At 52.5% G+C, this 14917-nt stretch overlaps 1 protein-coding gene across 3 annotated transcripts in view; it reads right to left on the reverse strand.

Annotated features, from left to right (window-relative positions):
* The window catches only part of Ccdc13 (coiled-coil domain containing 13), a 37676-nt gene extending 23182 nt beyond the window's left edge, over positions 1-14494 (reverse strand). For all 3 annotated transcript variants that reach the window (XM_028890452.2, XM_037208058.1, XM_037208059.1), the window contains exons 1-6: positions 14407-14494; positions 10036-10259; positions 8784-8932; positions 6530-6672; positions 5394-5483; positions 906-1022 (exon numbers count right to left, since the gene is read on the reverse strand). In XM_028890452.2, coding sequence (XP_028746285.1) covers positions 906-1022; positions 5394-5483; positions 6530-6672; positions 8784-8932; positions 10036-10253 — 717 coding nt within the window. In that variant the 5' untranslated portion in view covers positions 10254-10259; positions 14407-14494. The remainder of the gene's footprint in view (positions 1-905; positions 1023-5393; positions 5484-6529; positions 6673-8783; positions 8933-10035; positions 10260-14406) is intronic.
* Positions 14495-14917: the final 423 nt, after the last annotated feature.

A 14917-nucleotide genomic window follows, 5' to 3' on the forward strand; every position in this document is an offset into this window, starting at 1 on the left:
CTCCGTGGCCTTCTAAACACCTCAAAGCTCTGATGTCAAAGGCCCAGGTCGGCTCTGCCTTTCTCTGCGACTCTCCAGCACTGCCCTGTCCAGAGCCACCATTGCCTGCTTCCTTGCACCTCTCGCCTGTTATCACAGAATTCTGGTTGGCTCAGGAAGCGCACTGCCACAGGGCCTGGCCCTTTGTGGCAGCCACTGTCAAGTGTCTCTTGGGAACACAGAAGAATCAAATGAGGCTGATGTGCTTAAGGAACACCCGGCATCATGGCCACCAAAGTTGTGTGAAGCTAGGCCTACCTCAAGGCTTTGAGGTAGAACTAATACCCTCCGTATGAAACCAAGCTGATCCCCACCCAGCAGGCTGCGTCTCTGGCCCTTGTCTCCACAACAGAACACTGTTTTGGAACTCTTGGCCAGTCTGAGTGGTTCCAGCAAGGAGGACACATGCCAGAGAATTTACTATGTCAATACTAACAGATCAGACCAGCCGGCCCTGGGGCCCACATGCTACACCTGAGCATTTTCCTTCGAAAAGAGCTTTTAGGGCACAAATTCCCTGTTCATTTTCTATACTGCAGGTCACAGAGAGCAGCAGGAGGGCCAGGCAGCCTTTTGAGGCACAGGCAAGGCAGCATACTGAGTGGACATCTAGGGTCTACCAGGGCACAGGGCAGGGTTGGGGGAGGTTCAGGGAAGGCTCCCAGGCCTCTCCCCCATGGGCAGAGCTAATCTCAGTCCTGGGGTATCCCCCAGGGTAGTGGGAAGCCCCCAAATAGCCAGCCACTCTGTCCCCAGACAGGGCACGAGCAGGAGTGAGCACCCTGGCTTTGGAAGAAGGGGCCATCAGGATTTTCCTGGGACCAACCCTGGCCACATAAGAAGTCCCACACCCTGACTCTGAAGACCTTCTGGGCCATACGGAGTTCCTGCTTTGCAGACTGGATCTGGTTGCGTAGGTCACTCATCTTCAGGTTGGTGGCTGCAAGCCTGTCCTGTAGAGCTTTCACCTCTGGGGTCTCCGGCTGGTTGGAAAGGACAGAGAGAAAGCAGTTACTTGTCACCTACATACTAATGACAATCAGGGCTACTGTTCGTGTATGTTCCAGGCACTGGGCAAGTCGTCAGGAAATCCCCAGCCCCTTGAGATGCAAAGCTGAGGTAGAAGGTAAGCGTTAGGGGCCTCAATTACCTGGCTAGTACAGGCAGGAGCATGGACTGAATCCTGGGGCTCAGCTTCAGGGCTGAGCGCCTTACACACACGCACACACACAAACACGCACACACACGTGTACACACACACACACACACACACACACACACACACGCACACACACACATGCATGGACAAGGCTGGAGCATCTAGAGAAGGCAGCAGGTTCCACACCTTCCAGACACTCCTTGGGTATGGCCACTCTCTGCTATCCCCAGAGACCGGCTCATGCTAAGAGCATCTCCTTCCATCTTCAGGAAGCCACACCAGCTCGGCAGGCACGATATGACTCCCCAACTCAAGGCCTCTTCTTCTGGAGTGAGAGCTGTCAGTGCGGGCCATGACTCTGCCAGCAGAGCGGGGTGCTGTGTGCTTGTGCTAATGCAAATACGGTGTGAGACAACCACCCTGAAAGGCACGTGCTGGAACTCAGGGGCGTCTGCTTCCATCTTTCCTCTTCAAAAAATAATGTCTGACCTGGGTGTGGTGGCGCACACCTTTCATTTCCAGCACTAGAGAGGCAGAGTCAGGTGGATCTCTGTGAGTTCAAGGCCAGCCTGGTCTACATAAAAAGTTCTAGGACAGCCAGGGCTACATAGTGAGACCTTGTCTCCAAGATGATGGCGATGATGATGATGATATGATGTTGAGGCAAATGTTGGAAACAAATGATTAAAATACTCCCTGTCAGCACTGGAGAGATGGCTCAGCAGTTAAGAACACTGACTGCTCTTCCAAAGGACCAGGGTTCAATTCCCAGCACCTACATGGCAGCTCACAACTGTCTGTAACTCAAGTTCCAGGGGATCCTACACCCTTACACAGATACAAATGCAGGGTAAACACCAACACACGCAAAAATAAATAAATTAATAAATATAATTTAAAAATATATATGCTGCCTATCTCTGTCTCAGTAATTATTCATGGGACCTCCATGATCAAACTATTCAAATTCCTTCTGTCAGTGATGAAAATCCAGTCTAGAGAGAAGCAAAGCTGTCCTGGTATACTCAGGGATGGGGATCGGGATTAGAACCCTGGTCCTCCTGCTGTCCTGGCCATGTCTCCCAATCTGAGCTCCTGCTGTCAATGTTGCTATGCTGTTGTCATGGCAACAGTGAGGCTGGATAGCAAACTAAGTACCCATCAGGCCATGCTGAAACCCCTGCTCCTGCCCTGTGGACCAGGGGCCTGGGTTTGGGGAAAGAATGATGGCTACAATGGTTGGCCTCTTTCTTTAGCAGGCACCAACGGAAACTCCTGTAAATGTTAGCATGAAAGAGAGGCCAAGCAGACCAAGTCTACGGACTTCCGTGGAACTTGGGACAGTCTACTGAAAATCAGTGGCCATGGGGTCCAGTAGTCCTGACTGCATTCAACGCCACTACCAGGATAAAAGTGAAAAACCAATGTGAACAATATTTGCAGAGTGGAGAATCCCACAACATGCAAACAGGTCCTTGAAAAAAAATATACATTTTCTCCCCTTGTGGCTGCCTGCCGCTCCCCTTTTCTTCTCTCTGTTAATCCTTATCTTTAAATCCGTCCTGGCTGAGAAGCAACACCCCCTCCTGGTACTCAGGGCTTCATGCCATGAACCTTAGGGCCTTGACAGTCCTGTTTTGGGCACTGCAGGAATGCATGAGCGTCCCTGTACCTCTGGGATCTGGTAGCATCTGGGAAGGCTGTCAGAGCGTGAGCAGAACACACAGGAAACATCTGGAGCTAGAGCCAGGCTGTGAAGCCCACTCCAGGCCTCAGCTCCTCACCACACACAAGTGCTTCATGCTAGCCTCAGGTGCGTGGGAGGCACGTGGGAAGTGTGCCAAGGCCTCTTGGCTTAGGTGGGCAGCTGACAAGGGGACTAGAACCACATGGCATCCAGGGAGCTGGGCCCATTCTCCCTTCCAGTCACCTTGGGCTTTGGCCTGGCCCCCATCACAGACTGTCTCTTTGGAAGGAACAGGCGCAGTGCTCTGGGAACAGGCATTGCTGACTGCTCACAGCACAATCTTCTGACACTTCTTGCAGAGTAGAAGGCACTCTGGAATGTATTTCAGAGGGGACTAGGGCCAGAATGTGCAGTGAGATGCAGGCCTCTATAGTGCAGCTGTCCCTTGGGGTCCAATGATCCAGACATGGTTTTGTTCTGTCTCTGAGCAGAAGACGGCAGGGAAAGTTCCTAGCCTGGAGATGATGAGATCTGTAGCCTAGCATACTCTTCTATCAGAGACTCAGGCTCCTGAGGTTGGCTACAGAGTCCATCTGCGACCCCTGCTCCAGTGGCCACTCAAGAGCCCCAAAGGGGTCCCCAACACATTTTATGTTGGTGAGTGTCCTTTCCTGTGTGTGGGCGCTGGGCTCAAACCAAAGGCAATGTAACTGGTATCCAGGTGAGCTGGCATCCAGGTGAACCAGCTGTGCAGAATGTTCTGGTGCCTTCACCATCCGCTTCACCAGAGCATGGCACCTTCACCACCCGCTAGCCCACAGATGGAGGGTAACCTCCTGTTGCCAACCCAGGCCGGGCCTGTTTCTGAAGACCCGTCACACCTCTCTGCATGGCTGCTCCTTTTCCTCTTAGACCCTCTGTGGACAGAAGCCAGGTCTGAATCACTGTATGACAAGGCAGATGATCCTCTCAGGCTAACAAGGGACACAACAATGTTACCCAGGGTAACTCAAGTCAAGGGACCTCGATGACCTGAATGAGTCAAGGACAGCTTGGCCTTTTCCTTGGCAGGAAGGGTTGTGAAGAACACTGTCCACCTCCACAAAAAGCACTGTGGTGTCTCCCCAGCAACGACACTGGTTTACACATTCATCCCTACACCCCTTCGGGCGCTGCACACCCAGGACTGAATTTCTCTCAAGATCAGCTAGTGGTGGCCTGATCCTGAGGCATGGACAAGAGGGTACGTGAGGCAGGAAAAGGAGCACTGAGCCAGGAGTCCTGGGGCTTGACCCCCTCTGCCACGGCTGGTCTGGCTTCCTGAGAAGCCCCTGGCAGTTTAGTCTGACTTGGGCTCTACATCCCTGTCAAGCTTACCTTTTCATGGAGCTACATTCACATGGCCTATTTTTTTTTTTTTTTTTTTTTGAGACAGGGTTACTCTGTGTAGCTCTGGCTATCCTGGAACTCACTCTGTAGATCAGGTTAGCCTTGAACTCACCGAGATCCGCCTGCCTCTGTCTCCCCAGTGCTGGGATTAAAGTCTTGCTCCACCACCACCTGGCACATGGGTGGGCTAAATTTTCTGGCATGTTCACTAGCTAAAAAATGGGTCTGGGGAGTAAATCTGCAGAGCCGCACAGGCCCCCAAGGCTGCAGTGTGCACAGACCCCCAAGGCTGCAGTGTGCACAGGCCCCCAAGGCTGCAGTGTGCACAGGCCCCCAAGGCTGCGGCGCCTTACAAAGGACGGGGCTCACAGGACAGGGAGACGGCTCAACTGGTAAACCCCAGTTGAGGACCTGAAGTCAGTCCCGAGCCCCACGTGGGCAGCTGGCATTGTAATCCCAGTGCTGGGGAGACAGGAGGACCCCCGGTTCAGCTGGACAGTTCAACCAGCCAGCGCGTACTAATCGGTGAGAGACCCCATCTCACGGGAGTGAATGCTATTTCTGAGGTCGTCCTCTGGCCTCCACATGTATAAATGCACATGTACACACGCCCATGCATTCCCACACACATAAACACATATACATGCATACAAATTAGAGGGGAAAAAGAACAGGATTCTCTGAGGAGCTGGGAGCAAGCCTGTCTGCTGGGTAAGGCTTTGTGGGTCTCTCCCTGTGAGGAAGTGACAGAGGAGATGTCGACCTGGGAGCAGGCAGTAGGTAGATCATCCTTCTCCCCCGGTCTTGTGTCCCCAGGCCTTGGAGGCCCCGGCTCTACCAGTTCTCCCAACCTCAAGGAAACTAGCTCAGGATGGGCCTTCTCTTGCCTCTGCCAGGCATCCTGGCCACAGGGCATAGACAGAGCTGTTTCCTTGGGCCGCTCTGAGGTGGCCACAGTGGCAGAGAAGAGCCCTTGGCTCTGAGGTGGCCACAGTGGCAGAGAAGAGCCCTTGGCTGAGCAATGGGTAGGGGACCATGGCAGGGTACCCGAGAACCCCCTTGGGAGGGGAGGCCCAGGTGACGGCTACCTACAGACCCAGCACAGAGGAGAACTCGTACCAAGGCTCTGTCTCCCGTCTGGGTCCTCAGTGGCTTGTCCTCTGTGTCAGTGGTCCCCTTGGCCGGTGGCCTGGCTGGTGCCATCTGCAGCTGAAAAGCAGACCTGGTATTAATAGTTGGTTGTGAGCACCTGCTGCTGCGGGTGTGGCCACCGCCCTGGTGTCGGGGCCCTTGGCTCACTGGCGGATCACTAATGGAAGGAATGTGAATGGGAGCAGTCGACTGGTGGTCAGCCCTGCTCCCTGGAGCAGCCCAAGGACCTGCTAAGACCTTAATAATAACCGCAGCACAGCCACACTCTCTGTGGTGGTTTGAATGAAAATGGCCCCCCTACACTATTAGGAAGTGGCACAATTGGCAGGTATGGCCTCGAGTGTCACTGGGGGGTGGGCTTTGGGGTTTCAGAAGCTCAAGCCAGGTCCAGTGCTGCTCTCTCTTCCTGCTGCCTCAGATGCAGATGCAGAACTCTCAGCTCCGCTTTAGCACCATTCTCTGAGCCAATTCTCTAGAAATACATCCCAAGATGAAGAAAATCTTGTTCAGTGCCAAGTGTGAGGGCCAGGGTGGGTCATGCAGGGCCTGGAACTAGACTTCAGACTCAGGAAAGGCTGCAAAGGCTCGCTCGGCCCACGGAACCCTCCCCAACTCCTGAGGACCCAGAACAACTGGCTGGCCCGGGGGAGGGACAGCAGAAAGGGGAGACAAGAGCAGGGTCCTTACTCCTGGCTGTAGCTACAGATGAGCAGGGGTTTCTGGGAGCTGACTGAGCACATGTTTATCTAGCGCTTTCTATGTGCCAGGCTCCGTTCTAAGCAGTTTAGAAATACCACATCATTCAATTCTCAGGAAACCTGGCAGCAGGACCACCACTGTGGCCACTTGGTGGACGGGAGACAGGCACAGTTAGGGGCATGGTAGCAACTTCAGGCTTCACAGGGAAGCTCTGTGTCCATCTCCCTAGCCAGACCATGCCAGGCTTCTTCTCAGCCGCCAGCGTCCCCTGGCTGCCTGTCATACCCCCTCTCTCTGGATGTGGCAGGAACTGGGGACCTCACTGCAAACCCTGTGCCCTGTGACCTCCAAGTGTGGCCTCTCTCTAGAGCGCCCTCCCGAAGAAGAGCAGCCTAGGCCCTCACTTCATGCTCCAGCTCCTGGATGCGATTAGTCAGCTGCTTTACTCTGGCCTTCGCGCTCTCGGCCTCTGCCATCAGCCCCCGGTTCTTCTTGGACAGTTCAACGATTTTGGTAGCAACTAGATCTCCAGCCATCCCAGTTGCCCCTAAAATGAAAGAAATGGCAAGTTCATTAAAAATACAACCTGCACCTCAAATCTACACAGCTGTTCAGAGAGTCAAGCATGGTGTCTAGAAAGTCATAGCCTCCAGCAGGTAAAGAAACTCCATTTCAGCTGAGTTTGGGGTAAGATACAGTGTAAACACCCACGTTTCTCATGGAATAGAGTCCGTGGAGGAGGCTTCCAGAGAGAAACAACTGACAGCTTCCAGAGAAGAAACGGGAATGATCCAGGGATGGTCTCCCTGGGAGCTAATTTCCTCATGGGACTCAACAACAACAACAACAAAAAAAAATCTGCTTTTAGCCACCAGAAGACTGTCCAAGGAAGCCGGAGGAGCAGGGAGAGAGCCCGTGAGAACGGCAAACATCCTTTCCATGCGTTCCTAAGTCCTTCCTCCAGGACAGCCTCACCTCTGAAGCTGCAACCCTGGGGACAGACATGGCAGCAGAGGGGTGAGTGAAGACAGTCTTGAAAATATGTGATCACTACAAGCAGAAGTCTCAGCACTGACCACGGGCTCTTCCATACAGGTGGTATAGCATACATCGGAGTGGTGTGGCAGCTCGTGTCTGCAATGCCTGTACTTGGAAGATGAAACAGAAGGATCAAGAGTTCAAGGCCTGCGTTAGCTACACAAAGAAACAGAGTATAGCCTGTGCTACATGAGATCTTGTCTGGAAAAACAAAACACAAAGCTGTAATACGCAAGCAGGACACAAAGGGACCTAGATGGTGCTAGTTTCCATAGTCTTTGGCAAGTGGATGAAGGAATTCTAACTGGAGTGTATGCTGTGCTTGGTGTAATTCTAAGGCAAACAGGAAATGGAGCTGTGCCTGGTGGTGCACTAGTAATTCAAGCATTTAGGAGGCTGAGGAAGGCCAAGTTCCAGGACAGCCTGAACTACACAGAGATGTGATGGGAAGAAAAGAGGGGAGAGGAGATGAGGGGAGGGAGACAGGAGAAAAAAAAAAAAGGAAGGGAGGGAGGGAGGGAGGGAAGGGGAAAAAAAACAGACAAACAAGGACCAGCCAGATTTCTCTCTTCAAAGCAAGGGCTGAATGATGATTTCAGCATGGAGAGTGGAGCTGAGCAGTCTCAGGAAGAGTCAGTCGAAGCTGCCAAGTCTGCACTGGCAGATGGTGGAGATGGAACCACAGGACAGGCTGGGGAGGAGGGACCACCCCAGGCCCTGTTGGTGGACATGGATCTCCTGCTCTTCTTGGAGCTCACTGGTTTAACCACAGCCCCCCACCTCCCAGCCCCTGAGCAACAGGAAGCAAAGTTGAGTGTCTGTCCTCACAAACCAGAGCCTTGACTCCTGTATTTTCTGTTCCGAACAGGAAAAGCCAAAGAATGGAGGGAGTGGGTGCATCCAGCTACCCATGGCCTTTAGGATGCTGTGGTCCTCCTGATGGGAGTCAGAACTGTTCAGGGAGACAGGGAGGGCCTCTGGAAAGAGCAGGGTCAGCCCTGCTGCTCCCTATGGTAGATGGCACTAGCTTTCTGTTAACAGCTATCTGGGAAGTATGATGTGGTCTACAGGAGCACTGTGTCATCAGGACCAGAGTCCTCAACAATTCACATGGCTAAAGTCAGAGGCATCATTGCAGAGCCTGTGCCTAGCACACACTCACAGGGCCAAGGTTACCCCAAGACCTGCAGGACCAGTCTCTCACAGCTCTGGTGCCAAAATCTTCACCAGCAGAAACAAAGTGTAGCCCAGACCTACAGGGCTGGGGTCAGCATGCCAGCTGCTGAGGGTGTTTGGGTCCCAGACTTCTGCAGCATATAGCAGTGCGGGTAACGTCCAAGCCAGGCACCAAGGAGAAACAGACCTGCCAGCAACTCCATAGACCACTGTGACCACCTGACCCTTGCCTGCTCTCTGGAGCCTGCAAGACAGCCAGGCCCACCCTCCTGGACTGCACAGCTGTGGAGGAGTTACAGGACAGCCAGGCCCACCCTCCTGGACTGCACAGCTGTGGAGGAGTTACAGGACAGCCAGGCCCACCCTCCTGGACTGAACAGCTGTGGAGGAGTTACAGGACAGCCAGGCCCACCCTCCTGGACTGCACAGCCGTGGAGGAGTTACCTGTGAAGGCAAACCTGTCCTCTTCTATTTTCTTCTTGAGGTGTTTGATCTCAAAGTCCCTCTCCTTCAGCAGTTTGTACAGTCGCCCGTTCTCATCGACTGTCTCCCTGAGTTCACTACGAAGCTGCTGGATTTCGTCTTCCAGCACCCTGTATGGGAAAGGTGTAGGCACTAACCAGGGCCCAGTGTCCTGCTTCTTGCTAGGCTTGTAGTACCATGGTTGGGCACCTGGGGGCACTAAAAAGTTGTCTGCACAAAATAAGACTGAAAAGTAATTGATTAAGTGTGGATGCACCATGTAGGAAGGCTTGGACAGCGTTGCTTATTTCTTCATATGGGTTCTATAAAAACCCTCATTGTGTGTGTTTGTGAGCGTGTGTGTCCACGTGTACTGGTGCATCTGTGTGTGTACAGTTTGAAGCCAGCAAAAATAGATTCTGAGCAAAACTAGAAGAGAGACAACTCATCAGTGGCTTTGGTCTTTGGTACAAAGCCAGCCGGAGGTGCCACATCAGCCTGCGGATCTGTGTGTGCCCACGGCACTGTCAAGTCCAGAGCACCGGGAAGATTCTGGACATCTTCTAACCTTCCTACCAGTGATTAAAAAAAAAAAAAAAAAAAAAAAAAAGTAAGGAATCTGCACAGCCTCACAACGTGGTGTTTACATGCTGCTATCTCTCAGGGTGTATGTGGGATGCTGGCAGAGGTGGAAGCCAGGCAGAACCAGGATGACTACAAACTATCAATTCCATCCCTTTCCTTAAGAAACATGGATTTTAAAGGTGACTCCGAAAGAAACTCCCGACCAATAAACCACAGCTTGAGGAGTCTACAGTCCTCCATCTGGCACACACACACACACACACACACACACACACACACACACGCACGCACGCACGCACACGGCCCAGCGGCTCGCATCCAGAAAGCAGAGCCCTGTCGGCTACAAGAGGCCTCAGCTATCTGTGCCAAACCACTATGAGCTGACAAATGCTTGTCCAGTTGAGCCAGCTGTCCATATCAGCAGCCACTTCACCCCTCCCTCCCCACCGTCCCCCCTCCACCATCCCCTCCCTCCCCACAGCCCCTCCCACCTCCCCTCCCTTCCCACTGTCCCCTCCCTCCCTCCCCACCTCCCCTCCCTCCCTCCCCACCTCCCTCCCTCTCCACTGTCCCTCCCTTCCCACCGTCCCCTCCCTTCCACCGTCCCCTCCCTCCCCACCGTCCTGCATGCTGCTGAGGAGGTCCTTACCTCTTCTCAAAGATGTTTTTCAGGTTCTGCTCCTCTGTGTCGAGGAGGCTGAGGCTGTCTGGGATCTCCACAAGCTCCTCCTGGTCAACTTTGCTTTTACAGCTCAGCTCTTTCTCCTTCTTTTTCTCCATCTGTTTCTGTAACCTCCTGTGCTGCAGCTCCTGCATGGCCTTGAACTGGAGTCGCAGAGTGTCTGCTGAGCTTTCCTCAGCTGCCATCCTGCCCTGAAGACAGAGGAACCAGAAGGTGACTGCACAGCTGGCCTGTGGCGACGTGTGCCATCTGAGGCCCAGGTTCTCATAGAGCCATCAGTGAGTCCAAGGAGACACCCAGAATCCTTCACCTCAATCACCAAGAGCCAGGGCTGGGCAGAGACTGCCTGGCCCTTCTGTCAGCACCTCCCAGCTCCGGATGCACATCAGCTTCTCACAGGGGCTGCCAAAACGGACGGTGTCTGGGCCCATCCTCAGACCAGCTAGATCCCCATCTCTGGAAAATCGGTCCCAGCTATCATTTCTTCTTTCAAAGTTGAGGGATAGATCTGGGTGGATGACACATGTCTACAATCCCAGACTTTGGATCTCAGTAGGAGAATTAGTTTAAGGCCAGCCTGGGCTATATGGTCCTGCGTGTCAAAAGCCAAAAATAAATAAACACACAAACAACTTGTCTGAGGTGTAATTCACATCCATCAAAGCACATACATCAAGTCTTTCTACCCGTGCTGCTGAGGTGACCCTCTGCTGGTGCTCAGAAGACAAGCCCTTAGAGTCGGTCGGTCTGGCCTGCATCCTCGCTCCATGTCTGTTCTTCCCTTTCCACAGGCAAGGGGAGGGCTCAAACCAACACAAAAACCGTATCTACCTTAGGGCCTAACGCACCAACAAATCCACCCTTGTTTTCTGTTCTCTCTGAAATTTCACTATCAATATCAAAGTCGGAGTTTGTCCCAAGATGTTGTCTGTCTCAGTCTCCTCCCAACTCCAAACAGAATCTAGGAGATAATTCCTATCTCCTGGGGCCATCCATCTCTCCCGAAACGTCTATATTCCCTGGCTCCCTCTGCCCTGGATGCTCATCTACTACTCAGAGCCAGCAGCATGTGCCGCATGCGGGCATGTCAAATAACTCACCTGGCCTTTTCTCCTGCTTGACTGTCTACTGCCAGTTAATTACTGCAGGGGCCCAGGGCATCCTTAGTTTTCCACTTATCCCTACGCCACAATCGTATCCCGGCCCACACATCAATCCCCCACACCATAGCTGCTATTCTGCTTTCCGACAGATACGACCCTCAGCTAGGCCACGCTACCACGAAAGGCATCTCCATCACACCCAAAGCTCCCGAGGGTCCCTTGCTCTCACACACCCTTGCAGTCCCCACCCCAGCTGCTCTGCTGATTTGTTCTGCCTTCTGCAGAATTTCACAGGGCCAGAGTCACACAGTGGGTAGGTTTTCTTTTTGCCCAGTGCCACCTTTCAGATATCCCCTCCCACTGCTTCATGTTTCAGGCCATTCCTTTTCGCCCCTGTGTAGCATTTTAATGTCTAGACGCCACACTGACCTATAGTTCTACCTGCCACTTGGAAGTCTGAATAGTTTCCAGTTTATCCCAGAATCAAACTGCTATGAACATCCACACTGAGACAATCATTTCTCTTGGTAAATACCTGAAGTGAAAATGCTGGTTCTGTAATACAATTTTGTTTGCCTTTCTAAGAAACTGCTATCCATGCACAAACATATACACAGACTCACACACACATATTCACACATGCATGCGTGTATGCAAACATACTCTCTGTCTTTCACCATGCCATGTCTTCAATCACTTTAGACTCTGGCAACAAGGCCATCATGTGGCCCCTCAACCCTGTACTTCAGCTTTGTGAGCCAAAAATGGATCTTAACTAATCGTGATCTCAACCACAGTGGGCTTCACTGGGGCTACTCGCCTCCTTCCTGCTGATCCTCTGAGCCCCCCTCCCTCCCCCAACAGTCCCTTCTGTGCCCTGTGTCTCCTGTCACCCTCTTTCCTCTGTACCTTTAGATCCCTTCCCAGGCTCATGATCATTTCTACTTTCACGGCAGCAGCCCAGACACAGATACTACAGTCTGGAATCATATGACAGGAAATGCGATATTCATCTTCCTAAGCTTGGCTTATTTTGTTTAACACAATAATTTCCAGTTCTATCCATTTTCCTGCAAATGCCACGGTTTCATTTTTCTAAAGTTGCCTTATGTACATCTTCTTCATCCATTTTCTGCTGATGGACATTGATGCTGCTTCCATTTCTCAGCTGGTGGTGATGGTGCCACTAGCCTGCGTGGACAGACATCTCCGTGGCGGGACATCCGGAGTCTCCTCTGGTAAACCTCTTTCTACTTTCTCTACCTCAACCCCCAGAGTCTAGGGCCTAGACCAACAACCATCAGCTAATGGGCTACTACCACAGTTTCATAACTCAGGCCTTATCCGCTCTTATCTCACCCTCTACCACGGTCTGTTCTTGACACATTAGCCAGGGTGGCCTTGTACTGTCTAGTGGAACGTGTCCATTCCACACGAAGCCAGGCCCAGTGTGCTCTCTCCCTCCACTCCCACGAGGTCACTAGGGGTGTCTCAGCTCAAACCCTTGCACACTTGCTGTTCCCTCTATATTTTGTCCACGTGTTCCCTGGCTCCTTTCTGGGCATCTCTGGATCCAGTGGGCCTCTCCTCTGGGGTGGCCTCCCTAATGACCTGCACCCCTTTCCCAACTGTGTATTAATCACCTTCTCATTGCTGTGTCTAATCTGTGACAAAAGCCACTTGGAGGGGGGAATGATTTAGTTTGGCTCACAGTCTTGGGGACACAGGCAACCATGGCGGGGAAGGACAGAGATCAGGACAGAGAGAGGAATGTGGTTACTGCACTCCCCCTTTCAATCTCCTACCTTTGATTCAGTCTGGGACTCCATGGGATGGTGGGTCTTCCCTCACAGACACACTCGGGCGTATTTCCTAGATGGTTCTGAATTTCGTCAGGCTGTTAGTGAGTATGAACTACCATCCCTGCTTCTAAGTTAGGTCTCACTTCCCAGGTCACCTGACATGTAGCACACTTTACACACCACTTGTCTGTTTTCTCCCACAAGTATATACACTACAGAGGACGCACATTTGTTTTTAATTGAGACGGGGCCCTGCAGTGGCTGGTGCTGGCTCTTGCTGTGTAGACCAGGCTTGCCTCAAACTCACGGCACTCATGGCACCCACCTGCGTTAACCTCTCAGATGCTAGAGTTACAGGCATGTGCCACCATGGCTGGCAGGACACGGGATTTATTTATTATGTTCAGTGTTCTGCCTGCATGTATGGCTGCACACCAGGAGAGGGCACCAGATCTCATTATAGATGGCTCAGGACCTCTTGAAGAACACCCAGGGTTCTTAACCTCTGAGCCATCTCTCCAGCCCCAGGACATGCCATATTCATCCACCTTGTTCATGGCCACGTGGTACAGGACCTAACAGTGTTTGGAACTTGGTAGGTGCTTAACTAATATTTCCAGAAAAAGTGAAAGAATTTGGCCTTTTATAGATAATAATACTCTGTAATTGTAACAAATACTTAGATAACCACAGACAACCATAATTCCTTACAATCTTTGTTCTGTTTTCCTTTTTAAGACAAGATCTTCGTATTTAGTCCAGTCTGGCTTCACACGTGAGTATGGTTGTCAATTTGGGGCTAACATGGGGTTTCTAGTAAGTTTTGGACCAGTCGGGGCTACTCAAAAGACCAAAGGGAGAAGGAAAAGACGTTCTGTTAAGTGCCTGGGCAGGGTCCAGAAACTGCAGACCTGAGTAGCACTTCCCACCATGCCGACACTTTCCATCTTGTGTTCAACCCTACCCCCTACTCACCCGCCCCCATAGTAATAAATCCCCAGTAATAGCCTGAGGCCTCTGGAGCCCAGGCAGGGCAGCAGCGCCTATGCAGGGGTGGGGTGGGGTGAGGCCTGAGGCCGCGTGCTGAGTGGTAGCTGCAGAAGACCTGCGCCCTGGTCTTACCCACACAGGACGAGGGTCTGTCCTCTGCCTCACTAGCCCTTCCCACACGGAGTCCGCAACTCGCTGCGGCCGCGGCCCCGGCCCGGATCTTACTTAGGTTCGGTCCCCACTCTCGTCCCCCGGTTCGGTTCCCTACTCTCAGCTCCAGGTTCGGTTCTCCACTCTCGGGTCCTGGTTCGGTTTCCACTCGGCCCCCGACTCTCGTCCCCTAATTCGGTCCCCCACTCTCGGCTCCCGGTTCGGTTCCCACTCTCCGCCACCGGTTCGGTCCCCGCCAAGCTCCCGGCCTCTGCAGCCCCCACAACACTTACCGCGGCCCTGCTTCAAGATCTGTCCTCAGGGCCGCCGGCTGGCGCTTCCTCCGCCCTTCCCGACGCCGGCACGCGCTGCCCCGGCAACCGTCACCAGGGAAACCAATCAGGTCGCCTGCGTCTACGGGGGCCGGGAGAGCCCCTAAAGGACTGAGTGGACGGTGCTGCCAAACTGCACCCACCAACTGGACGGAAGAGGGCACCGCGCCCCTGAAGCTTTCACTCTTCCAGAGTGTATTTTATTTAAGGATTTATTTTATTTTATTATTTATTTTATTTTATTATTTTATTTTATTATATTATATTTTATTTTTAAAGGCAAGGTCTCATGCATTCCAGGCTGGCCTCAAACTCTGTAACCTAGGATGACGTTGAACTTTGGATCCTCCTGCCCCCACTGAGTGCTGGATGACGAGCTGCACCACCACGGGTGTGCAGTGTCTCTTAAAAAGTTCTGCACAAGGATGCATATCCTACTGGCTTGCAAGGGTTTTGGAAAGCGTAGTTACCC

Source organism: Peromyscus leucopus, chromosome 7 (assembly GCF_004664715.2).
Source record: "Peromyscus leucopus breed LL Stock chromosome 7, UCI_PerLeu_2.1, whole genome shotgun sequence".
NCBI lineage: Eukaryota > Metazoa > Chordata > Mammalia > Rodentia > Cricetidae > Peromyscus > Peromyscus leucopus.